Source organism: Ambystoma mexicanum, chromosome 11 (genome assembly GCF_040938575.1).
Source record: "Ambystoma mexicanum isolate Mex_15411 chromosome 11, UKY_AmexF1_1, whole genome shotgun sequence".
NCBI classification, from domain to species: Eukaryota; Metazoa; Chordata; class Amphibia; order Caudata; family Ambystomatidae; genus Ambystoma; species Ambystoma mexicanum.
This window is the reverse complement of record NC_090934.1, coordinates 1,249,887,990-1,249,914,527: the sequence shown is the minus strand read 5'-3', so window position 1 is coordinate 1,249,914,527 and position 26,538 is coordinate 1,249,887,990. Positions and strand designations below refer to the sequence as shown.

The window sequence follows — 26,538 nt, the reverse complement described above, 5'->3', positions numbered from 1 at the left end:
AGAAGAGGACTGGAGTTCTTACCCACTGGAATACCTTCCGCACATCGCCTGGCCCAGGAAACCGCTGGACGCTGGACCCCTCACGATGACCAGAAACACAGCGGAGAGTTGGAAGAAAGCAGCCCGGCGATGGAACTGCAGAAGCACAGTGGGCCTGCTGACCCCAATCTGGGAGAACCCCGACTTCATTCCAGGGATCACACTGAACACCTTCGCCAGGAGGAAGACGGGAGGACTGAAACGCATCGCGGACTTCTTCACGAACGGTACTCTGCTTACTTTCGAGGAATGCAAAGCGAAATTTCAGGTCCCTGAGGCTGAATGATTTCGATATGCCCAGCTCAGACACTGGCTGTCTCACAACACGATAAAACCGCACGGACGCAGAGAGCTGACGGCATTGGAAAGAACCTTGATGGTGCTCCAGCCCACCAGGAAAATATCGAATTTATACAGGCTGCTGGACAGAGGAGACTCCAACCTGAAGGAACCCTACATGCAGACATGGGAGTGGGACATAGGTAGAGAACTAGACGCAGAGAGTTGGAGCCGCATCTGGGCGAGAACCCATGGGAGCTCAAAATGTGTCACAAACAAGGAGGGGGCGATCAAGGTCTGCTATAAATGGTATCTAACGCCGGAAACCCTTCACAAAAGCAACCCTGCCATCCTGCCACTCTGCTTGAGAGGCTGCACTGACACTGGCACACCGTTTCACCTCCTGTGGACATGCCCGAAATCGGCCCGGTATTGGGAGGAAATCCTGGGGCAGATCAAACAAATCACAGGCCTCTCGATTCAGTGGGACCCAGGAGTGGTCTTGTTGGTCTTGTTGGGCGACACAGGCGAGGGCCAGTCGGCTGGCGGATCTCTGCTCCCACCTGCTCATGGCCGCAAAAATCTCAATGGCAAGACTTTGGAAGCACCCTGAGGGCCCAGCAATCCCCATATGGGGGTGGACGAAGTGTTGGGATATCGCAGTGGCCGAAAAAATGTCTGCCTTCCGCTTTGAGGTTAGAAGCAAGTTTTACAGCACTTGGGCTCCCTTCTTAGACTATGCACAACACTACCCCGGTGTGGCAAGACAGCCACCGTCCCTCCGCTGGATGGCGAAATATGATTAAAGAAGGCTGTGATCCCGTCGGGGGCGCCCTCGAAGCTCCCTGCACGGGAACCCCCGATTGCAACAACTCAATGCCCACCATAGCCGCCCCTCAGATGGTCATTCACCACTGCCTTCCAGCCCTCTGCCTGGTCAAGCAGCGGCTCCAACATGCTCATCTATGAACCGAAGCTGCCTCCTCTCCGGTGTACTCCCCCCCCCTGACAAACTTCCCCCCTAGTTTACTTGATGTTTTGGTTAGATTTTTGTTTTATTTCTCTGTTTGATCATTATCACATTATGACCTAAATAATGTTTGCAGCAATCTGTTTGTTACTAAACTTTAATAAAAAGCCTTGTTGAAAAAAAAAAAAGAATTTCACCGCCATCTTTTCTCTTTGATTTCCTTCCTTCTTGCTCCATTCTCTCTCAATCCCTTATTCTACTTACCTTCCATGTCCTCCAATACTAAATCTTGCTTTTGCTCCTTTATCTTACTGGCCCCTAAACATTGGAACAGACTCTCTCTTCCCCTTCACTCCCTCTCTTCTTTTACACACTTTTGTTCTCGTCTCAAAACACACTTGCTTTCTTGGTGATATGGTTGTTTCATTTATTTCCCCTTGAGTTGTACTGTTTCCTTTACTTGTTCAGCACATTGACATTGAATGTTCTATAACTAAAATCTAATACAAATAATCAGGGATGCACTCTATGTTTCTGTTGGTGTTAACTGTCGCTTCCTCTAAAAAAATAAAATAAAACATGTTGCAAGTAATTTTGAAATGTAGAATGCACAACTTAATGTGCTGTTTTTTTTAATTCTTGCAGGCATCCATTTTGTAATCTGTCTTTGTGTTTGCTTGATTCAATGCCCTGGTGGCAAATATCAAACAGTAGCCCCCTACAGTATGCTTGCAGGCACTCTTTAGGTAGAGAGGGCTCGGGTTGTATGACTGTTGTCAATGCAGTGAACACTATGGTGTGAAAACCTCCTGACGTGTCTTTAGAATTTAATTTCAAAGTCATGACAGTCCTAAGAAAGTTATAACAGAGTGTTGGCATGGGACTTGTCTGGTGCAGTGGTTTAGTGTTCACAGCCACCCTCCGCCCTTCCTTCATCCCTCACCTTCAGATGTCATGTGTCCCCAGCATTTTAAGCAAAGTTACTCCACTCAACACTGCTTATATGCGTGCATTTCAAAAATTAAAATTAAAAGCTATCTGACATCCGAGCATGTCGGACAGTGTTTTATTGTGCTTGTGAGCGCCGCTTACCAGGAGAGCATGACAAGTGGCGCTCACAATCAAAAGTAAACGCTACCTGGCATGCAGGGTTTACTCACTTTGCACTGCCGAGTGGAAATGTGAAGGGCAAAAGGCGCCTTTTGAGATTTACATTTGCACCCCACAGTGTAAATGACCATAATTTGACAGCCGGACCTGCTTATGTTACACTGTACAGCTGCCAAATTACGCATTTCAGGAGCATGAGCTCCCTAGTGCTTTTCCACTTGAATATATTCCACATCATTCCATATAAGGAATATTTCAAAAGCAAATCTTCTCCAAGAAAAACTTTGTTTTGTTGGTCACAATACTAATACACTCCAATTGCAATTGTATCCCAAACTGTATGTTGTGAAAGGATGTAATCCTATTACTGAATATGGATTCACTAGAATGAAGCCCTGTGTTGTATACACTGCAAAGCTGGATGAGTTGAGTGCACCCTGAAATAGGCCTGTGTGAAAAAACATTTAGAATAAACATCTCAAATCACCACAGTGAAATACTTTTTGACTTGACGTCATGAAGGCAGGACTAAGCGAATTGGTAAATTTTACCCCAAAAAGGCCACGAATAAAAACGAAATATGTTCAGCAAAATGCGAGAAAAAAACATTTGCGGGAAGGATAAAAGCCTCCAGGTTTTCAAGCGAGCCCTCTACCCTCTGGGCCATCCACGGGATGGGAATGGTGCCTGCTTGTGAGCCTGAGCATGGTGTCCTTGTATCTGCTGCGGTGGTCAGGGTAGGAGGGTACAGCGGCTTCCGCCCATTCTGAATGCCAAGGATGAGAGACACTTAGCAGCAACATGACAGACAGCATCCCCAAAGCTGTATCACGATAAATGTGGCTAAAACAAGTGGCCAGCTGTGTCAATGAGACGGCAGCTTGGGGCATTAAAGAGTAGTATGCTCCTTTGCTCGCGAGCTAGGTGTGCGCTTCAAATAATGAAATACAATAAAAATAAATAGAATGTTGCTCTCAAGAGCAGAAGGTCAGCTCCTTAAGGAAGTCATAATCACTCCCCTGAAACAAGCCTTATAACTATCTCATAGTAGGCACAAATCAGAAAGAGACTGGTAACTTTTAAAAAATCTTCTCCTTTTTACCAGCATATTTCTTAGAATTCGCATCTAATAAGATTCTATCAATTGTTTATCTGCGGTTTGATGTCACTTCATAGTTATTTTTAAATGCAACCTAATTAACACTAGATCTGAAATGTGTAGGCATTCATTATTTCCGAGATGGTATCTGAATAACAACGTACCAATAGAAGAGGCCCATATAGGTCTTTTTAAGTTGAAAACAAAGTTTGTGTTTTGCAATATTGACCTGTTGATGCGGTGCACAGGAAGGAAGTGATTGTCATTGACCTTTGTGATGCATTGCGTCACAATGGTACTGCGTCAGATGAACTGCTGTTTTATTCCCTAAAAATCCTTTCAATCCCAACTTCCCAAAATAGGTATCCTTTATATTCTCCTTAATATCCTACGCATTTATCAATACCCCCTAAAAAGGATTACAGGAAACCAAGTTGGGAAAACAAATATTTCTTTATTCAAAGGCTGTGGTCTATGAGCCAGTAGAGAGTGTGCACGCCCACCCACTACATTTGTGTATCAGATATCATAGGTTATTTATAATTTGCTTAATCAAACCTGTGTTGTTCTGTGTCGTCTTGTTTCCCATGCGAGCACATTGCCCCTGAGCTATCCTCCCCTAGACATGGCATCGTCATGAAGAACCAGAGTAATTAAGAGAATACCAACCATACATGTCTATAGAATAGATCATATCAATTAACCTCATGTTTTCATACAGTGCATTGTACAGATACTTCCCTGTTCTTCACACTGTAACAGGCAGCATTATTTCCCCCAAATGTAATGCAAGTGACTTAATCATCTTTGTATTTTTGCTTTATGACAGGTTGGACTTTTAGGCTTAGGCACCATACGTTTCCGCAATTGTAGATCTGTTCACAAATTTGGAAGTCCCTGCGCAAGCCCTCAGACCCCGTCACTTCAGCAAAAAAGTAGACCGTCCCAGCAGGGTTCAGATTTGCCGTTTTTCATTTTTGATTTATTTCTATAAATTTAAGAAACAATAGATGCCTCCACCAAAACGATCTGATGTATGTTCATAGACAAATGACATCCATTTCTAGACCCTCAGGACACATCTTAGATAAAGTATAAGGTAAAGTGTTCCGTTAATGACACGATATTCATATGCCACGATGACGCAGTCATACACTGCACGTGATTGTGCACCTGCAATGAAACAGAAGAAGGACAAGCTATTAGTATTAATGGAAACCATGAGCAATGTATACTTTATGCAAAGTGATAACGCTCTGAACATACCCAAATTCAATAACACAGTATTTCATTAAACGAGCTTCTCAGACAAGGAATGCATTTATAGGAAGTTTGCAAGCATTCCTACTGTCCATGGGATATGGTGATATCATAGGTCTATAGTAAAGAAATTACTTTAGTGTCCAATAAATAACTATCTGATTCACCATTGATTGCCTTCAGTAACGCTTATCGACTCTAATGTTATAATTATGATCCATTGTTTTTCCGTAAAGAAATATAAAAAAGGGGTGCCTTCTAATTGTGGTGGAAGCGCTGCAAATTCTGTGGGGCTCATTCCGAGTGTGCCGAGCGGTAAAAAACTAGCAGTAATTCCGCTACTGCCACCTTTCCGGCTCAGCCAATCTCTGAGCTTGGCCATGAAATGGAGGATTTAACTCCAGCTAAATGCTGGCTCTCAATCCTCCACTTTACCACTGCAAAATCGGCAGAATTACCGCTGGTGGTAATTCCACCAAAATCTTAATGCCTATGGACTCCAAAAAAGGGCATTTACACTGCCGACCACCACTTGTAATTCCGCGGGATTCATTGACGGTAACAGTAATTCGGTTTGGCAGTCCTGCGCGAAATTATATATATGCATGAACAAAAGCAGTCACACAGCCATATTCCTCTCAATAATTCACATGACACCCACCAGAACCCTTCACTCAAGCAGATACACACCTTCATATATACATGCACACAAGCAGTCAAGCCCCCAAATAGCTTCTCTCAAGTATTGAATGATGGATGATTCCATAGGCCTCCCTGGAAATTCTATTAATAGTCATGTTGCTATGGCCCATAAATTCAGTCCAAGTCAACAGGTGGTTAAAATTCAATAAGGCATCCTCAGCCGCTTGTTACACTTTCTGAAACAAATGAATCGTGCTCACATTCAAGGTGCCAATCGCAGAGTTCAATTTTGTCTCCAACAGGACATACTCAATAGGTGTGGAAAGAGGAAGCTTAAGCAACATTTTTAAGCAACGCCTTTCCATCAATCCCAATATTGATGAATGCTTACTGGTTGAGACATCCGCAACGTACTTCATGGTTGTTCGTATTTTGATTTTATATAATTCAGTCAATCTCTTCAATGAAAAGCCTGTGTGTTCCCTCTCAAAATGCGAGATGCCAGCAGGCAATTGTCTAACTTTAACATATAACTGGTCAAGGTTATGATCCCAAGTAAGAGGCTGGTCAAAGGTGAGTCCAAGATAAATGTATTCAGAGACTTGCTCAGTGTCATGCGAGCCAATTTTCAATTTAAGCTTGCTCCTAGATTTTAACTTATGGTTGCTAAAAGCCATGACCTTCGTTTTTGAAAAGTTAATGACCAAGCTACTGGCTTCTGAGTAACCACATTGTTTATCTGAGCTGCTCTGTAAGCGTCTGTATGTAGAAACTAAAAGAATGAGATCGCCGCCAGAACCCAGCTAGGGTATTTTGATGGCCCCCAGCCTTGAGGGGAACAAGTTACTGGAGTCCAAAGTGGCCGAAAGATCAGAGAGGTATAAATTAAACAACAGCAGATCTAATTTGCACTCTTGTTTGAGGCCTACTTAGGTACGGATCAGATCCGAAGATACCCCAGCATTAGTGATTCTGACAATTACATTTGTGTCCGTGTATAGAGAGAGTAGCATCCTAAGAAGACCGGGTGATATCCCCCAATTGGCTAGTTTTGTCCATAGCTTTTTGCTGCAGAGCGTGTCGTAGGGCGCGCTAATGTCTACAGACAATGCATATAAGCACTGCCCTCTTGCATAGGAGTATTCAATCACGTTAGTCAGTGTCATGATGTTAGTAAGGGTGCCTGCCCCCTTAATAAATCCTTTCTGATACATCGGAAGAACTTTACACTCCTCCGCCCGCTGAATTTGGAACACTCATGCAAATATTTTTGCAGGCACATCTAACATAGAGAGCAGCCTATCATATTTTGCTTCCTGGTGAGAGCCCTTTTTGTGCACCAGAACGATTATACTATCTTGTCAAGTAGCGGGCAGTTCGTTGGTTACAGAGATACAACTAAACAACTGTTGCAGCAGCTTTCCCAAACACGTTGGATTAAGCTTTAGCAAGGCACTGCTAAGGCTGTCAGGCCTAGATGCACAAGAGTTCCTCAATGATATGATATTACATATCTCTTGTGCAGTAGAAGAAAACTCCCATTGGTGGTGGTAATGTCACCACAGTTAAAGAGGAACTGATGCCATCCGGGTCAAAGGTCATGTGATATCACTTCCTGTGATGTCTTCAGGTGTGTGATGTCACTTCTGTTACCTCTGAAATTTTGGTGAAATGATGTCCCTGATAAAAGAGTGGGACGATTTTTTGGCGAACTTTGTTGACCCATGCTTTTCACATGGTATTGAATAATAGGGTGTTCTACCAAGTGTTGAGGTGAGGGGACAACCTTTAGGCAGGTTCCTCCAGCAGCAGGCCTGTAGCTGTGTAACTTTTTCTGCCAGGACCCTGACTTGTTTGCATCATGATCCGAAACATTACATTTGTGTGGCCATGTTATCAACTGAAAGTTGCACGAGCTGGTCATTATTCACAAACCATCATGTTATATGTTATCATGTTTGATGATACAAAGCTAACAATTACCTGTACTCTCCTGAGCCCAATAGGTGGGGACCGTGGTGCAAAGTGTGTTAATGCTGCGTCCCAAAACGGAGCGATCCACAACCTCCTCCCTCTGTACGGTGTAGGAGATGTTAGGTGGCGTTGAGCTGCTACGGGATGACTGAATGCACACATGCAGATGAGAAAAGCAGGGCAGAGGAGAGAGAAAGGGATAACATGATGAATTGAGAAAGAGTGGAACGGACACAGCGAGTCAGAGAGAGGAGAGAAAAGACATGTCATTCTGGATAGTATTACCAAATGTGCATTATTTTCAACCACAAGTCACTAAATCATTAACTGCATAGACTAGTGCATAGAGGCCTACGGTCAGAACATCATTATATAGTCCTCTGCAATGCCCCCAACACAGCCCCAACAAACATATATGGCCTAATTTGCTCATATTTCCTATGGAGCAAATCTGGAGATGCCAGTTTGCATCTGAGACCTGCACCTGCCGCCTCAAAGCGGATTCACAGCGTCTGAAACTGGAACAGATCTGGAGATGGTGGTGTGCATCTGAGACCTGCACCTGCTGCCTCAAAGCGGATTCACAGCGTCTAAAACTGGAGCAGATCTGGAGATGGTGGTGTGCATCTGAGACCTGCACCTGCTGCCTCAAAGCGGATTCACAGCGTCTAAAACTGGAGCAGATCTGGAGATGGTGGTGTGCATCTCAGACCTGCACCTGCCGCCTCAAAGCGGATTCACAGCGTCTAAAACTGGAGCAGATCTGGAGATGGCGGTGTGCCTCTTAGACCTGCAACTGCCGCCTCAAAGCGGATTCACAGCGTCTAAAACTGGAGCAGATCTGGAGATGGTGGTGTGCATCTGAGACCTGCACCTGCCGCCTCAAAGCGGATTCACAGCGTCTAAAACTGGAGCAGATCTGGAGATGGTGGTGTGCATCTCAGACCTGCACCTGCCGCCTCAAAGCGGATTCACAGCGTCTAAAACTGGAGCAGATCTGGAGATGGTGGTGTGCATCTCAGACCTGCAACTGCCGCCTCAAAGCGGATTCACAGCGTCTAAAACTGGAGCAGATCTGGAGATGGTGGTGTGTATCTCAGACCTGCACCTGCCGCAGCCTCAAAGCAGATTCACAGCGTCTAAAACTGGAGCAGATCTGGAGATGGTGGTGTGCATCTCAGACCTGCACCTGCCGCCTCAAAGCGGATTCACAGAGTCTAAAACTGGAGCAGCTCTGGAGATGTCTGGACATCGCTGAAATGCACCTGGCCAAATCTTTCTCCGTCACATTTTCCCATGAGCATCTCACGTTTTCCCATGAGCATCTCACATTTTCCCATGAGCATCTCACGTTTTCCCATGAGGATCTCACATTTTCCCATGAGCATCTCACGTTTTTCCATGAGCATCTCAGGAATGTTGCAAACATCTCAAGATTTGCTCCAGTTTTAGAGTTTCTGAAACAGGCAGGCGTGCTTACGAGGGGCGCACATGCCTTTCCTCATTTGCGTCATTGCAAAGGATTATTAAACAAGTACATGGGAGGCTGGACATCTACAAAAGGAATGTTTTACTGTGAGCGGTTAAGAACCTGTGATAAACATTGAAAGTGGACTGCAGTGCATGGGTCTCATGTCCTCTATCCTGATGGCTGCATTCATGGACACAGAGGACTAGGAGCTGTGCTATCACCTGCTTAGCAGTGTAGCCATAGTCTGGATTTCCCCACAGAAGCACCAGTCTTTGTGAGCAGAACCATGCCTCCCAATCCGTACATGTTTGGGTTGGTTTATGGTCATAATACCGAAAAAAAAATCTCGAAAAAAAATCTTGAAAAAAAAGGCCAAAAAAAGAAAAAAAAAGTTTTTAATGACGTTTTTTATTCGAAATGGGGGGGTTCCCCCCAAACCCCCCTTTTTTATTTTTTTTTACCATTTTTTTTAATCCCAGACCCCAAAATAAATATATAATTTAAAAAAAAGAAATTCGATTTTTTTTTCCGAGATTTTTTTTTCGACCTTTTTGTCATTCAAGATTTTTTTTTCGATATTTTGACCGACCACCGTTTGGGTTCTCTCAGAAGTTGTATTAATCAGACCCTGCCAAGACCCAGGTCAGCTCTGCCACAGGTCATTATTTCAACCCTGCTACTTGGCCAAAAAAATAAAAAAGTAGAAGGAATAATGGGAAGCTCAGGTTTGCTACCTCCGCCTCTTGCACAAGGGTCATTGTATACCTTACAAGGACAATATCCATTGAAAACATAGGTCTGTAGTTGCATAGGGCCTGGCTGACATGTTTGAACAGTTTCCACAGCTTCCTACATCTTTAACCCACCCCCGTCAATCGTCCTCTTCTATTGGGCCTCCAGCTGGTCCTATCAGAAGGGATTAAAGCTATCCCTGCTGGGCAGGTGCAATCCTCACCTGAAGGCTCTGAAAGCTTTGGCTGATAGACTCCAGGCTGGGGATCTTGGTCTTGTCCATTTTTGTGAGGAAACAGACGGCAGAGTTCATTCTGACGGCGATCAGGCTCTGTTTGGAGAAAACATTGTGGTGGGGCACAGTTAATACGTAGAACATTGTTTTCATCTCTAGTTTCCATTCAGAATTAAGTAAAGGGTTGCAATCCTTCTGCTAGCAGACCAGGGTTTAGTAAAGATAACCAGGTAAACGTCGTTTGACTATTATTCTGCATTACTGTTGATAATGATATATCATCCTGCATTACCGCAGATACATTCTGAGAATTCTGGATCTTCTCAGATGCGTTAATGCCCCATCCGTCTTTGAACTTATAAAGCAAATTTCTAATTGCCCCTTTGAGCATAAGACTCAATCTTTAAAATCCATCCACATGCTTGTACAGAATGATGTTTTATTTTCTTCACAACATTGGGAGGATATGAATTAAATTGCACAAGAGGGAACGGGGTAGACTGATATGAGGTTCCGCTCGTCCACCACCCCTCCAACTACGCAACCTTTCTTGTTTCTCTTTGCCTCTTGCCCATACATTTCTACATCATTTGGTTTTGCTCTCTCATTCGTTCTATCTTTATCTCTCCTTGCGCTCTCTTTATCTCTTATTCGCTTTCTCACTCTTGCTTGCTTCTGTATTCTCCCTTTCTGTACTGATTCTCATTATTTTCTCAATTCCTTTCTCTTCTTTTCTCCTGTCACACTCCTGACCTTTCATTCTGATGTCCCTTTTAAATTGTGCATCTGCCTGACAAACTGCCTGCCATACGTTTGAGATGGTATCTTGTAAGATGTCTTTGTTTTGGGGGTAAGGTACACACATGTTATGCTTTGGAATCAATAAGTGGGAGATGTTAACGACTAGTTTGGTGATCATCGCCTGCTTAGGGGTGGAAGCTTTCACAGGCTTGACCCCACAGAACAAAAGTGTGTCTTGTGCGCGATATTTCTGATTCTCACGCCTTACTGATTTCTTGTGTCTGTTGGCTGCAAGTCCTTGCACAAGATACCCTATTCGCAAAACTTAGAGAGCCTCCCCACCAACCAGAGGCTCTGCTGCAAGTCCCGACAGCACTGCTCGGACTTACGTTAGTGTAGTCGTAGATCACTGTTGCAGTGTAGTTTGTTCCCATCACTTGAAATGTCGCCACATTCTCCTGGCTGTTGATCGTGCCCGTCTGTTGAGTTTCAGAGCCATCTTGGTTTTTAAAAGCTGTCTGAAAAATCTAAAATAAAATGTCCTTATGTAAAATAACCTTTAAATACATTTATGTACAGCTCAATGAAGAAGAGATTGACAGATGTAACAATATTTCATTTCGTATAACATCGATTTTGTCACATTTTTGTTTATTTATTTGCCTTTGGTATCTCAATAAGGAAGCTTTTGATAAACATAACAGCTCAAATAGCACCTCCTGGGATTCATGTTGTCCTCATCTAGGCCTGTCTGTGAACCAGATGTATAGTCTTGCCCAGAGTGGCCTGGGCAGGCGTAGCTCTAGGAGCTAAGCTCTAGTCAAGCAAGCATCCCTACCCCCTGAAATACCAAACCCATACCTGTCACCCTGCCTTGTTAACTCCCGCAACACAATACCAATTCCTGGCATCCCCCTATCCCTGCCCCCCACAATACGAACCCCTACTGTTTCCTGCCCCTATAACAGGAAACATGTATTCAGCATCCCAGATTTGGAAGAGGCTGCACAGTGAAATGAAATGATTTGAGCGGCATCACACTTTCTGTAAAATGAGATTTGATCCCAGTCTGCACTTTAGACACTGCACCACGTGTCTTCTCACCTCTAGCCGATATAAATGTGTGTTAATGTATGGTTTTAAGGAGCTAAACTAATCCTCTGCTTCATAAAGATGACTTAAAAGTACACAAATCAAAATATAAACAACCGTATATACAACCTTACATTCATGGCCGTTGCTAGGGGGGGGCTAAGGGGGCTATAGCCCCATATCATTTGGTTGTAGCCCCGGATAGAATGTCAGGAGCTACAGCCAAAAGACTAGCTAGCCCCCAGTCCCAACAGTTCTGACATCAGCATAGCCCCGGGTCTTTTCCAGACCTAGCAACTCCCCTGTTTACATTGATCAAAACGCGTGATTCTAGCTTTATTTGCATCATCCTGAATGGAAAGTTACACATACCAGAATGCAAAGTAGTCTCGACCTAAACAATCCCCTGCGTTTTTCAACTGCACTTTCAGGACTTAGACACACACAAATAACACTGCTATTTGTAGTCATTGTTTCCCACAGGCTTGGAGCGAGTTATTGTGCACAGTTTATAGTGGGCTTACACCCGAGAGGAGCTATCCTTTGTCTTTCAGCAGCCACAAGAGAGAGCAACAGGCAGCACCCACATGTCCTGGGTGGAGGGTTGAGGACACCAATTAAGAAGAGGCTGTGCGGCTTGTGGAAATCCTCAGGTTTAGGCAAGCATCCCTATTTGCCTAGGATCAGTGTAGCCGCCCACAACACCTCATTCACAAACTAGTTGTACTTAGAAGAACCATGGACACTGCCCATAGCTCAGGGAGAGAGTAAAAGCAATTGTCCTAGCAGGCCCCTTTATTAAACAGTCTCCCCTTGGTTTAACATGCCTAACTGTGTCTCCTGTCCTGTTTCAAACTCCACCTAATGATTCTCACGCTGATAGTCCGGCACTGGTTAGCGGTCCTGGAGTCACCACTGTGAGACCTTTCTCTCCACCGGCACATACAACAAAAAGAGAGGGGGCAGTTGCTTGTCAGAATTGCAAAACTAAACATCTTACGAATGTCAAGGGCACTAGAAGGAAGTCTTCTGGGAAATGTTTAATGTCACTGCCAAACAACCAGGAAATAATTGACTCGGTCACACAAGAAGTCTCTACAAAAACCCCAACCCATCAATAAGGTAGGAATTCTAAGCAGAAACCTTAAAAAAAAGTATTTGCAGGCAATAATAACAACATTTATGCCTGTGCCAAAGGACATTGAGATAACTGCACTGGATTGTTTGTCAGTAGAGTAAAGCAGGGATTCTGAGGATCCACCCACAATCCCTAATTGTAGGTCCCCTATTCTAAGCTATTTCTATCTTTGCAAGAATTCTTGCTCTTCAATCGATGCCCACCGGTGACATAGATCTGCCGGTCATACCTGATTCGGGGTGTAATAAGCTAGTGGCCTACTTTTATTCATTTTTGTGGCTACGTTGGTGTGGGACCAGGCTGACTCAATTATGTCTATTGGTCTTGATGTAATTCACTTCAGAGACTGCAGGCAAATTGATCATTATTTTAACTAACAAGATGTACTGGAAAATCACAAGAATTCTTTGACGACAAGGAATAAGTATTGAAACGACCTACCAGTTGCCACTTTTATAAATTCTTCTAGGGGATGGTGAACGCTCAGAATCAAGTGACCGACCAGTCGGTCGTGGCTCTTAGAGGCATTCTACAAAAACATCATCCCTAAAGAGCGTCAACCCAGCCTTTAACAATAACTAACATTTCTATCTTGGAATTCTTGTGGTTCTCGTAATCTCACCGGGTTGGCTAATTGCAATTTTCCCATTTTGGATTAAGATGTCTATATGTTGGAAGAAACTATGCATACCGCCCCCTAATTTTGAATGGGTTTTATATTTACTCACATAGTGCAGTAAAAGGCGCTCTTGGAAGACTAAGTGGGGAATTGGGTATAGCAATAGATTTAAGACTCAGGGTGCGCACCTTTCCTTTAGACAGTGACACTTTTGGAATTCTAGCAACGGTGACTGAGTTCTCCGAATCCAAATTGGAACTTCTTATAATAAATCTACATTGGAATCCGGCAAAGAGACAACTTTATGATTTTCAGCTTGAATAGGGCAACATGTTGGAGGCCTGGTTGGGTAATGGACATGTGGTCAACAATGTGGCTGGGGGAGACTTCAATTCTGCCTGTGCTGTTGACATACTTGGGCCAAGAGATCTATTTGTTAAGGGTGGTAGATTGCTATTATTTGAACAGGGTAGAGCATAGTCTGAAATTTTCAAAACTTGGAATTTTGTCTTCTACTCCTGGGTACTTCTGAGCCTTAGTGTTAGGCTTAATCATGGAATAGAGGCTCTAATCATTCATGGATAGACCATATTTTTGTTTCTGCCTCTCTTATGCTACAATGTTCGACTTTGTTAATCAAGGAGATGAGTGTGAGTGATCATGAGTGATCATCTCCCACTAATGTTCAAGATTACAATCAATAGCTGCAATCTTGAGACGTGTGCGTGGCTATCGTTTGAGGAACCGCATAATGGGGGTACAGTAGTACCATTATCCATAGCAATGGATCCATTCTCTGTTAAACAGATTTACGCAAGAGGTTAATAGAGTTTGTTCTACTTCTACTGAGTACTTGATTTGTTTGCTGATGAGACGATAAACGACACCATCTCTAAATGTTTAAATAGGTTTATGAGTCAATGCATCTGCATTTTGCAAAGGCCTTATGCCCACAGATTCGATCTTAGAGGGACCAACGCAAAAAATATGATAACTATTCTCATCAGAAACATGCAAAGTCAATTTTTAAATGCCCATAATTACGTTGCCACTAAAAAAAAGATGTGCCAACATTATAGAAATGATATTAAAATCCTTATATTTCAGCTTTGCATACAGGATAGTCAGGAAGCCATAAGCCATCTAGTAAATGGTAACATATCCCAGTTTTGGAAATTGACTAATTCATTAACAAATAGGGGACTGGTCGTAGATCCCAATACCATTACTGAAGATGTTTGGGTTTCGTTTCATGAGAATATCTATGTTGAGCCTCATAATAACGATTCCCCAGGCTTATCAGATGATGTCTCAGGTTCCCTCATTCGGACTGCTTTGGACGTAGCAGAAATTAGAGACCATTTTCTTAGGATACCCCTTCTAGGGCCCCTGGCCCAGACATGTTGGCTCCTGTCACTTTGATTTTTAATATTTTTATCTCGAATATAAATTCACTAAGAGATTCTGTTACATCTTTTCCAGTAAAGCTAGGGTCTTTTAAATTGAATTGGTTGGCTTTCACTGACGATGTGATGCTCTTTGATTTGACTGCGGTAGGTTTGCAGCATGAGCTTACTGTTTTCTCTTCCTATGCTGAGGACAATAGCCCGCAGATCAATGGAAGCAAATCAAGGATCATCATTTTCTCACAGAAACCTAAAACAATGGGTTGGGCAGTTGGCACTGCCTGCTTGGAACTTACTGACTCTATAAAGAACCTAGGTTTTAATATTTCTCACAGCGAGTCCCAATGTGCAATCTGTAACTGTCTGAGAGCTAAGTCTCATGTTCAGTTAAAAAGGCTCCATAGGACCCTCTAACAATTTTCTCTCATTCCGCTGTGCAAATGTTATCTTGCTAAGCTGGTCCCAGTTTCAATTTATGGGATGGAGATCTCCTTGCTCGAGGGGGTCCTCTTTTGAACTCCCTTGAAGAAAAGATAATGAAGCAAGGTATGAACCTTTTGCCTGCTGCCCTGGCTGGCGACGAGAGTCCTGTGGGCAAAATTGCACCTATTTTCTAAGATCTTGGATCCTCCTTCTAAATGTGTTTTTGAGGTCTTGCACTCATTCGATTTCTTCATTGGACACATTTTGCACTAACATGTTGGCACTTTTAGAATGATTGGGCCTTGACAGGGCCGTTTATCGAAACCCCTCTCTATGTCAAGAGAAAGCTCTTTCACTTTGATTGGTGTGTGAATTGAGCATGTACACACTGTATGTTGAATATAGTAGTTTTCCTAGGAAAATGAGTTTGCTACAGTTATATGTGATATTACCAAAGCAAATTTCAGAGTGGTACACTTCACCGCAACCAAAATACCAAATTCAAATCTTTTTTTTTTTATTTGGGAGAGCCCCCATGCCACCGTTTTTCTATCCTTATAACCCCACCCCAACCCCATCCTGACCCATTTTAACCACTTACCCCACTACCCTTTATATATTTATTTAATATTTTCAGAATTTTTCAGTATTATGGTTGCAGTGAAATGTACCACTCTGAAATTTGCTTCAGTAAATTGACTGGTACCGTTTACTACCTAGATATATGTATCTTTTTCCTAGTTCTAGAGCAAGTGACATATATAGATATAAGATTAAAATTCAATCAGTTGCCTATTTTACAGTGTATGGGACCTAGAATATCTCTGCCTAAGAGTTCTAGAATTTGTAGACTTTGCACAAAAACCTGACTCTGTTGAAACAACAAAACATCTTGTACTGTATTATGAACGCACTGCACAGCTTAAGCATACACACTTTAGGCATTGTATTGTAGTATTGTGTTGTATGAGGATTTATAAAGCGCGGCAAAGACCAGAAGTCATCAATGCGCTGGAGGGAAAAACCACCAGAGAGGAGAGGAGAACAACACATATTAAAACAAACATTTTTTTAACTGCTTGCGAAAGTTGGACAGAACCTGAATGCTCCTGATATGCAACGGGAGAGCGTTCCACGGAGACGCAGCAAGTACAGAGAAGATCTGCCACCTGCACGAGAACGTCGGAAGCGGGGGACAGTGAGCAGCAACTCATTGGTTGAGCGAAGAATTCTCTTATGGTGGTAAAGAGACAGCTTCACTGTAGAAACTCTGCGCCCATGGAACTCTGCGCACGATGGACCGTACAAAAGACCTTGAACTCGACCCGAGTTCTGACGGGCAACCAGTGAAGACGCTGAAGAAGGTCCTGAGAAAGGGATAGTGTAGGGGCATGAAGAGCCAACCTGGCTGCCGCATTCTGGAGGGTCTGAAGTCGTTGAAGCAGTGCTTCTGGCAGACCAAGATCGATGCCATTGCAATAATCAATTCCACCCATTATGGAAGCAGTGACGATTTTACTCCTAGCCTCATTGGGGAGAAACAGGAGCACCTTCTTCAGAACCCTAAGTTTCACAAAGCCAGTCTGGCAGACCGCTGAGATTTGCACCTCTCTAGAGCCCAAAGTCATGACCTTAATTCCAAGGCTTTTAACTACAGTAGAGGGTTTAGGGCAGGGTCCCAGGCAGACAGGCCAATAATCAGAAGTCCAACCATTGGGTGCTTGACCGATCACCAGTCAGACTTTTCCTCTATTGAAGCTGATAATATTTTGGGGGCTGATTTAATGGTGGGCAACAGTATTACTAGGCTGTTGGATTTATTTTCGATGTCAACAAAGATATTTACAATGTTGGGCATTTCAATTTAATTTGGCTACTTCATGGATTCTAACTTTCTATGCACTGTATTTTTAAAGTTATTTATATTGTATCCGTTGTATACCTCTTTCTGTGAAAAGGTTTGAATGTTTAAACCAACTCACTAATAAAAAAATAAAAAATTAAAATGGTCCTGGCAGGCTCCTTATACAGTAAAGGAGAATGCCTCAGCCAAACCCTGTTGCCCACCAAATGGAGCCAACACTGTGGTTTAATACAATATTTGTAAGTTGGGTTTGGTTAGTGCTCATTTAACAAAATCACTTCGAAGTGATCTCAGTTGTGGCAGTGAAAGGAAATAGGAGCTATTTAAGGAGAGAGGTTTGCATAGATTGGTTAAGTGTGGAAGTCAGGTTTTCTGATAGCACAGTTTGCTGTCTTGAATTTTGCAGACTAGACATGCTCGCTTAGCATCTTTACTTTTGCACCAACATGCAATGCCATTCCTGGGTAGAGATAAAGTACTCGGTGCAAGTAGACGATTGCATTGAGTTTTAACTGTCACTGGGTGTGAGTGTCACTTTTATTTCCTCTGTGAAAGTAACTGAGGGTGAGGTGATGCTTGGGTCAGCTCTTTCACAGAGACACTCGTGCCAGCTTTGGCTCCCCCCTCTATAACAACAAAAAAAGACTTGTATCCATGGTCATTCTAATGGTACACAAAGGCTGGAAATGAACTGGGGTACTCACATGCTCTGTGTGATCCTGGGTCATTTTGACTCCAATCAGGATCGCGGCCACCGCAATCAGAGACAGGACGACCACCACCACAGAGATAATCACCACCTTCTTCCTCTTCTCAGGGGTCCAGCCCTTGGGGGATATGGAGTAAACCTGCAGGGGGAGAGGAGAGGGCCAGTCGGACTTGCAAGTGGGAGATACAATCAACACAGACAAGATGGTCTCTTTTAACAAACTCCAGTGACATGGACTACGGGCAATGCATGTGTGGACCACTTGATGACGTTGCACAGGCGTGCACTCCAATAACAGTACATTCTGTCCCGAGCATATTTTTGGGGAACTGTTGCAGTTCTCTGTACAGACTCCGGGGTGTCATCTCCATGGGCATCTGGGGTTTGAGTGGCTGGCTAAGAGAAGAATTGGTATCAATTCCTCAAATTCACCTTTATCCAGTCCATGCTCTATAGTCACTGTAACTTTGAAATCTGTGTTTATAGTGGAAAAGGTCAAACTACACATCCCAGCATTCAAAGTGATGTTGACTAAATTGGCAGGACTGGATGCAAGTTACTCTAATGGCCTACAGCCAATTGACACCTCTGAACAAAATACTCCTGAGCAAACATGCACATACATGGCACTGGGGGTCATTCCGAGTCAGGCAGTAGGGGACCGGTGCCGGTAATCCCCTACCGCCAGATTCCGAGGTCCCCTAACGGGAACCGTAAGGGACGTTTGGTCGGACCAAATGTACCTTACGGGTCCCGTTAGGGGACCAGGGCGCAAATAACGGGCTTGCCATTAGCGAGCCCGTTATTTGCGCCCTCCCCATTCCCATTGAGCCCAATGGGGGCTCAAATGGGAATGGGGAATGGTTTGGTCAATGGGGACTTACCGGTCCCTCCAGGGTCGGAATGGACCGGTAAGTCCCCATTGTACCAAACCGGAGTCGGTACCGGTATGGGAGGCAGCCATGGAGCTAATTGCTCCATGGCTACCACCATACTCGGAATGACCCCCACTGTCATTTTCATGAGCAACTAAACTTGCCACGACTGAAGTATTTTTCGTTTTGGATATTAGATGGAGCTGAAAGCGCTGCCTACACGCCACAACTATTCATGGGGCGTGCATATAGGAGAGAGTACTAGAGCTATGCAGCTGCTGCTTGACTGCAGTGTGTGTAATGAGGACAGTGCAGACATGCTTCAGCACACCTGAAACACTTTGCTGTGGCAGTATTTACATTTCTGAACCTTTTAATAGATCAGCCTCCGCATTTGGACTGCAACACATGTAATGAGGGCAGTGAAGACATGTATCGGCTTATCTTTAACACTTTTAATGAGGCTTGGCAGGCAGCCCTCAGCCTTTAAAAAAAGGCTGCACCCCTGCAGTGCTTTAACTGGGGCCAAGCAAGCAATTCTCACCAGGATTTCAATACTGTTAACATCATTGTAAACCGGTTGGATGCCTGGATGAGGTGATGTTGGTGAAGGTTGAGGTGCTTTGACAGTGTTGGACTAAAGACTGGACTATTAGGGAAGATGCAGGCCAGGATTGAGGCGCACTGACAGAGCTGTGTTGGGGTGCTAAAATTGGAAATGATATGGAGGCAAAAAGTCAGGGGTGAAGTGCGCTATCTGTGTCTGTTGGATTTCTTTTTTTGTATGTAAACAAGCTTTGCGGAATTTTTAAAAGAACAGAAATGAACATGCTTACTGTATAAAATACCATTTGAATTTAGAAAACCTGGGAAGGGATAAAGAAGGGGGACAAGGGGCGATAAGTGGAACAATTATCATGATCTTAACATGCCTCGATCCTTTAAATTACTCATCCTTAAAGTTCATTAAATCCACTCCAGATCTCTTAGTAGTCTTCTATCACACCACACTTCTGATAGGAAACCTTTTCCTTCGCTGAGAGTTATACCAAGCTTTATTTATTTATTTGAATTTGTATTTACTGCGCCACACGGCCGCAGGCTTCAGGGTGTATACAAAACGAAACAGGACAGGCTCAGTTAGGCAAAAGCAGAAGTTCAGATAGGGAATACATGAGTGGGTGGAATCATACAGAGGCGGTCGGCCAAGCACTTTGCAGTCTGTTGGGTGTCTCGTGCTGAAGAGCAGAAGTTGGAGCAGTTCAGGAGAGAGTTGCATCAGTGCTATGTGTTGATCAGGGAACTTCGATAATAGCAATAATGATAATAATAAAGGTGATGACGATGATCATAATAATGTTACCGTCTTCTTATGTAGTGCTTGCTCCTACAGTTAGTTCCAGTGTGCAGTATTATAAGTAGAAGGCGTTGCGATTTAGCAGTTTGTTTTGGTGCTCAGTGTATTAATCTCTGAATTATGTAAAGCTTAGTGGGATTTGAGAGGAGCGCACCGAAAACAAATCTGAACAACGCGCGATTAACTCACCGGTCCATCTGTCTCGTCAGTAGTCTGTTGGCTACCTGACTGGAGTTTGAGATCTACTTTCTGCCTTACACTTTTGTGCAAGGGAAAGGCAGAAGTATATATTTGACTAGTGCAAGGGTGTAGACATAGGAGACTGACACACTTGTGGCATGTTGTTGGTTATAGACTTCCCTATTTCGAAGAGGGGCTTCCCTGACTCAAATAAACTGAGGATTCTGCCAGGAGGTCTTGTCAAAAGTAAATGGTCCACCAACGTGTCAGAAACCTAGGAAAAGGATGATCGTCTTGGTTCAGAAGAATGTCTCTCTCTCCCTGAACGATTCCCCCACCTTTAGTTATAGGGCAAATGAAATGTTCTTCGTCAAGGGTAGAGCATGAAAGCAAAGTCTCAGAAAGGTTCCTTGGACTGACTCTCCAAAAAGGTACAAAGAAAATAAAGTCCCTTATCTTCACAATGTTCAAAGCTCCTGGGGGGAATGTTTCCCTTCCCCAGGTCTTTCTCAGGTTTCTTAGAAAACCAAGAGAATGACTTCCTTCTCTTGGCTGTCGCAGAATGTTCATAAAACACCAGGGGGTAGGACTCCCTTGCACTGGTTTCAGACTTATTATTGTGCCAAGAGAATAACTCTCCTCTCTTGGCTGTTTGCAAAATGTCCGTAAAGCACCAGCGGGTATGACTCCCTTACCCTGGTCTTAGGCTTCTTATAGAGCCAAGAGAATGGCTCTCCTCTCTTGGCTGTTTGCAAAATGTTCCTTAAGCACCAGGGGGCATGACTCCCTTCCACTGGTTTTAGGCTTCTTATAGGGCCAAGAGAATGACTCTCCTCTCCTTGCTGTCGCAGAATGTTCATAAAACACCAGGAGGTATGACTCCCTACCCCTGGTATTAAGCTTCTTATCGGACCAAGAGAATGACTCACTTCACTTGGCTGTTTGCAAAATGTTCCTTAAGCACCAGGGGGCATGACTCCCTTCCACTGGTCGTAGGCTTCTTACAGGACCAAGAGAATGACTCTCCTCTCTTAGTTGTCGCAGAATGTTCATAAAACACCAGGAGGCATGACTCCCTTCCCCTGGTATTAAGCTTCTTATAGGACCAAGAGAATGCCTCTCCTCACTTGGCTGTTTGCAAAATGTTCATTAAGCACCAGAGGGTTTGACTCCCTTCCCCTGTGCTTAGGCTTCTTATAGGGCCAAAATGACTCAACTCTCTTGGCTGTTTGCAAAATGTTCATTAAGCAGAGGGGGGTATGATTCCCTTCCCCTGGTCTTAGGCTTTCTATAGGGACAAGAGAAGGAATGTCCTCTCTTGGCTGTTAACAGAAATGTTCATAAAGCACCAGGGGGTATGACTCCCTTGCCCTGGTCTCATCACCAACTTGGTTTCTCAATGGCAGGTATTTGCTATTACAATGTTTGTCAATGGTAATGCTTCCTTTCCCTTGCTTTGCTGTTGTACTCACAGTCAACATGACTTCCTGTGCTGTCAGTTACTGTGACTATTAAGATTGATGAGGATACTTCCATGGGTGCTGGTGCCAGACTTGTATGTACAATCCACCTCGTATACTCTCCTGCCAGGTATTATTATTATAAGATTAGCAAAGATGTTTTATGGGTGCATTCCCAGCCTCGCAGATGCAGTCCACCTGCCAGATATTGTGATTATGATGATTAACTTGGAGGCCTTGATCACCTGTATGGGTGTGGGTCCCAGACTCACACTTTCTTCTTTCCACGTTCAGTCCACCTGGTCTGCTAGCCGGCCAAGCACTGAGACTATGATGATCAACCTGAATGCTTTCACAACTTCTTATACTCTCAGGGCTGGGGTCCCAGACCTGTGACTCTTGTTTCCATTGAGGTTCCTAGCTTCTACACCTTTGCCTTAGGCACTTTTACCTCCCCTCGCACTTGCCTAACAGTCTCTATGGTCCGTGGTGCTCTCAGGGCTTCTGTGATGCATCTGGTGCCTCTGTGTTTCCTCGCCAGTCAGCGGCTCCCTGTTTCTTGTGGCGTCTCCGCAAGGGACATTTCCTTCCAGGGATCGTGCTTCCTGCTACGCACGCTCGCCATCCCAAGGACCCCAGGAGTTGCTTCTTCCTCCTTCGTGGAGTCGTCCTTCCACACCAGACCCTCCATGTGGTGGTGTGCTCCCTTCCTGGCATCCTAGTCTGCCTTCTCTCCAGTGCCCCCTTCTCTGAACTCCTGGTTCCTCCAGGGAGGGTTCGACATTAGTCTGAGTCCTTCTCAGTTTTTATACATCGATCAAGTTCATATGGACTAGACTGGTCACTTTAGTTCTGCAGGGGTACTCCTTAGTACTCTCTGCCTTTTCTTCATCTCAAAACAAAATGAATCAGTCTCCCCAAGAACTAGTAGAGTCCATCCTTGTCTTGTTATTAGGAAAGGGAACACTATTTGGGTAGTCACAGTAATACATGGGTAAATCTCCCAGGAAATTGTAGAATTCTTCTTTATCGTGGTATTGTGATGGGGAACTCTGTTTGGATAGTCCTTGCTCTTCCTCTTCCCAGTACGTGCTATACTGTAAGTATAAAAGAAACACATGGGAACAGGGGGAATGGTACTGGTATGGGTTGGTGAGGAAGGTGGACTAGGGTAAGGTGGGTTGTGGAGATACCATGTTCTCTAATCCCATAGGGGGCTTCCCTCCACATGGGATCCACCTGCTGAGTACCACCACCTAGGGGACTATCGGGTAGCAGTCTCACCTCCCAGGCTTCACGGGAAAGGGCTCCTCCTAGGGGAGAAGTGATGATATCCTCGGAATCGTCACAATAGCTAATGAGGATTCAAAAATGTGTCCTACAGACCCTTATGCAATTACCTGCTTATTTGCACACAAGATAGCTGGCTTTAACCTTCCCGAGCAGAGGCACAGGAAGGGGGTCCACTCGGTTTGTAGACAAGTGTGGAGGTGCTGTTGCATAGAAGTGTCAGTGTGATAGAGGGGAGGGATGTGGTGACCATGTACTTGAAAAGTAGAGCTGTAACTGTGACATTAGTAGCATCCAGTATTAAACTTGTCAATGAGGAGTTTGGAAAATGGTTTTAGTGCTCCTGTCCACAATCAGCCGGTTTATAAAATCAGTTTGTAGAAGATTGTGAGAGTAGATGTCTGTATTTTTCTGATGTTGTAGACAAGACTCTGGTCCTGAGACATTGAGTGCTGTGCAGAAGTTTCACCATTTGTGTCCCCTAAAACATGGGCAAGGGCCCATTTCCAGACATGCCTCTGGATTGCTGGGAAATCCCATTAAGTGTAGGCAACCTGCGGCTCTACAAATGTTTTTAACTCAACTTCCATCAGCCATAGCCAGTATAGTCAATGGTGAGGGATCATGGGAGTTGTAGGCCAAAACATCTAGAAACTCTACAGGTTGCAAAGCCTTAAAACGATGCTCCTTTGTATGGAGCACATGCAGTTCAGTCTACATCACCAGCAGTGAAGATTTTGAGGTTATTTTTATTTTTTTTGGGTGATATAAAAAAATTGCATCAGGCAAACAAATTCTTAGAGGGCGGAAGGATATGCAATGTTCAGCCTGTGCTCAGAAGAGCAGCTTCAGGCTAGAAAGTCTTGAAGACATGATTCAGCTATTGGTCAGCGTTCAGTGGAGGAACTCGCCATATCATATAATGTACATGTGTGCTTCAACAAAACGGCGGCTGTGGTGTTAAACCCATTGGGGATCATTTATGAGTTAGTCGAATTTTCTGCAGAATTTCCGCATGTAGTAATTGCATTTGATTTGCCACACACTATAATTCTTGGACTCCACCTCATTACAACTATGCCGCTGGTACAGAGGCAAGGATGCCAATTTACTGAAATATCTCATGCAGTTTTAAAAAAATGTGTTTGCATTTTTTTTTTAACCCATTCCCCTTCCTGTTTTTTGAGGATGGAGAGGATTGAACCACTTCTGTAACACCAAAACAATGCACAGAAGGATCATTGTGTGCCCTTGTCTTCGCAATTTTGCAAATGTGGTGAGAAGGTGTGTATGTGAGACGCCCATTATTTACCTCGTTTGGGCGACCCGTATAGATTCTTTCACTTAAGTTGAATGGACACATTATTGCATGCTGCCACTTAAAGGAAAATACTTGTATCCGTTTATACAATTTATGAGGTACATCACCCATCATGAAGCAGTATTTACTGCATGCATTATTTAACAACATCAGTATTCCTAGGAATAGGGCACGTGGTAATTACTGCTTGGCCTATCTCAGAGATGTGGAAGAAAGAGATGTTATTCAAAATATAGCATGTTTTTACAGCTGCTGCCAAATTCATAATTAGACGCATGGAGATCTGAATGATATAATGACCAAAGAGTCCAATTAAGCTCACATCAGCTCAGCTGCCCGCCTGATCTAGCACGAAGGCTTAATATTCTCACCTTGAAACACCCCTTGCCCGGGTAGTGGATCAGTTACCGCATTAATCAGGTTGGCGGTTGCTCCTCCAGGAACTTTGATGACACGCCATTGGCATTTTTCCTTGATATCGTGCATGCGTCACGAGTCCGGCGGTAGCCGTGCCGGTAAATCCAGTAAGCTGCAACCGGACCGGCAAACAGTTACCGGCGCCTGGCTTGCCGGTAACACTGGGGTATTACAACCCCGGCTGCCGGTAAATCAGGCGCCGGTAACTATGTTGTTCCCCATTCCTATAGAGTCCCATAGGACTCCATGGGACTGGGGACCACTGAAACACCGGCACCCTCATTGATGGTGCCAGTGTTTCAGTGAAAGTCTGCGGGCGGGTGCCGTACCGACCGCGAGGGCAGACCTGGCGGGCAAGATGGCACCCAGCCAAGGAAACTCATAGTTTGCCGGGCCGGATACAACAGTGCCTGTAAGCTTACCGGCTCCAGTGTTTCTGGACGGGCAAACTTGTAATGAGGCCCTATGTTGAAAGGTTGCAAATAGGAACAAGGTAGACATACACCTATCATTATAGAAAAGAGGCTCCTGTTAAAGAAATGTAAGAAAATACACTCACTGGAGGGGACTCCACCAGGTCCATCTTACTGCCCGTTTCCATCCTGCTGGTTGGTCCTAGGACTGTTCCCTTCACCGTCAGTGCTAGAATCTTCCAGATTATTCTTAAAGAAGCGATAATGGCACCTCACTGGAAGAGGCCTTCTTTATAGTCAATGCACCAGGAACTAACAGACATAATAGGCACGCACATTGTCCACATTACGTTGGCTCGACAGGGCTAACTGATGTGTGGACATTTTAAGAATACCTCTGCGAACAATAACCAGGAACTAAAATGAGCACCTGCCCTTAGAATCCTCTGTGTGTGGTCTTTCAGTACACATTCCTTTTCTGTGCCTTTCACATTTTGTTTACTGCTTTCTCTTAACACCACAAACAAGTGTGACGATTAGGGTGGTGAATGCCCCTTTCTCATGCTCAACACACGGGGTTCTTAGCGCACTTAGATATCGGGGATAAGCGGGCAACATTATAATGACTACGCATGATGGGTGAGTCCTCGATCATTTAAATTGATTCAATTAGGCTCCGAGCAAAGCTTTAGGTTGAGTAGGTTGAGGGTGAGAGGTTGCACCGCCTTGAAAAGTGAATCTGCATATGTTGATTAGGGACCTTGAGACGTGTAATCGAATATTTGCTATTTTGGAGCCTGGGCAAAAAGCATTTTGCCAGTTATCAGCCGATCAGCTAGAAAAGTCCTTCTGAGGCTAGTTCATATGCCCATTGGGTTGTCCAGGTGAGATTGCCTTAAGGAGGGTTTTTGATCTGTAGTTGAGTTTTGGAGCAAAGGGGCCACAATAACTGCAAAGTTTGCCTTGTCGGAAGTGCACGACTGGAGATCCCGGTGGGCAATGCCTGGTGCTTTGAAGGAGGGGTGGTGTGTGACTTATATTCTGCACCTCCTGCGCTACTGGGATGTCTTCTTAAAGGTCCAGGTGGAGCAGAACTCTGGCTGCAGAGTTCTGGCCTGCTGTATTTTCCCGAAGAAGTATCTGAGGATGCCTTGTGGTTCTTGATGTTGTCCAAGTGAGATCTGATAAGTGCCAAGGTGGCCCAGACTCTGTTAAAGAAGTGCAGAAACTCAGGAAAGGCAAGACGCGTCTTTGAAAATTAAGAACATAGAAAGAGGACTTGGTCACAGATTCTAGAGCTGGAGTTACTGAGAAAAAGACAGTTAGACTTCTCACCTCCATGGGAGTTTTGGGTGGGGTACCCAGCACTGCAGTTATGATATGATAAAATATGATATGGCATTTATAATGCATCTATACACA

At 44.2% G+C, this 26,538-nt stretch overlaps 1 protein-coding gene across 1 annotated transcript; it reads right to left on the bottom strand.

Annotated features, from left to right (window-relative positions):
- Window positions 1–3,931: 3,931 nt before the first annotated feature.
- LOC138504838 (surfactant protein C-like) lies at window positions 3,932–25,376 on the bottom strand. Its single transcript, XM_069625279.1, has 6 exons — window positions 25,263–25,376; window positions 17,799–17,942; window positions 10,942–11,079; window positions 9,800–9,907; window positions 7,383–7,521; window positions 3,932–4,670 (listed from the first exon to the last, which is right to left on the bottom strand). The coding sequence occupies exons 1-6, from the start codon at window positions 25,302–25,304 to the stop codon at window positions 4,561–4,563; spliced, it is 681 nt and encodes a 226-aa protein (XP_069481380.1). The 5' UTR covers window positions 25,305–25,376; the 3' UTR covers window positions 3,932–4,560.
- Window positions 25,377–26,538: the final 1,162 nt, after the last annotated feature.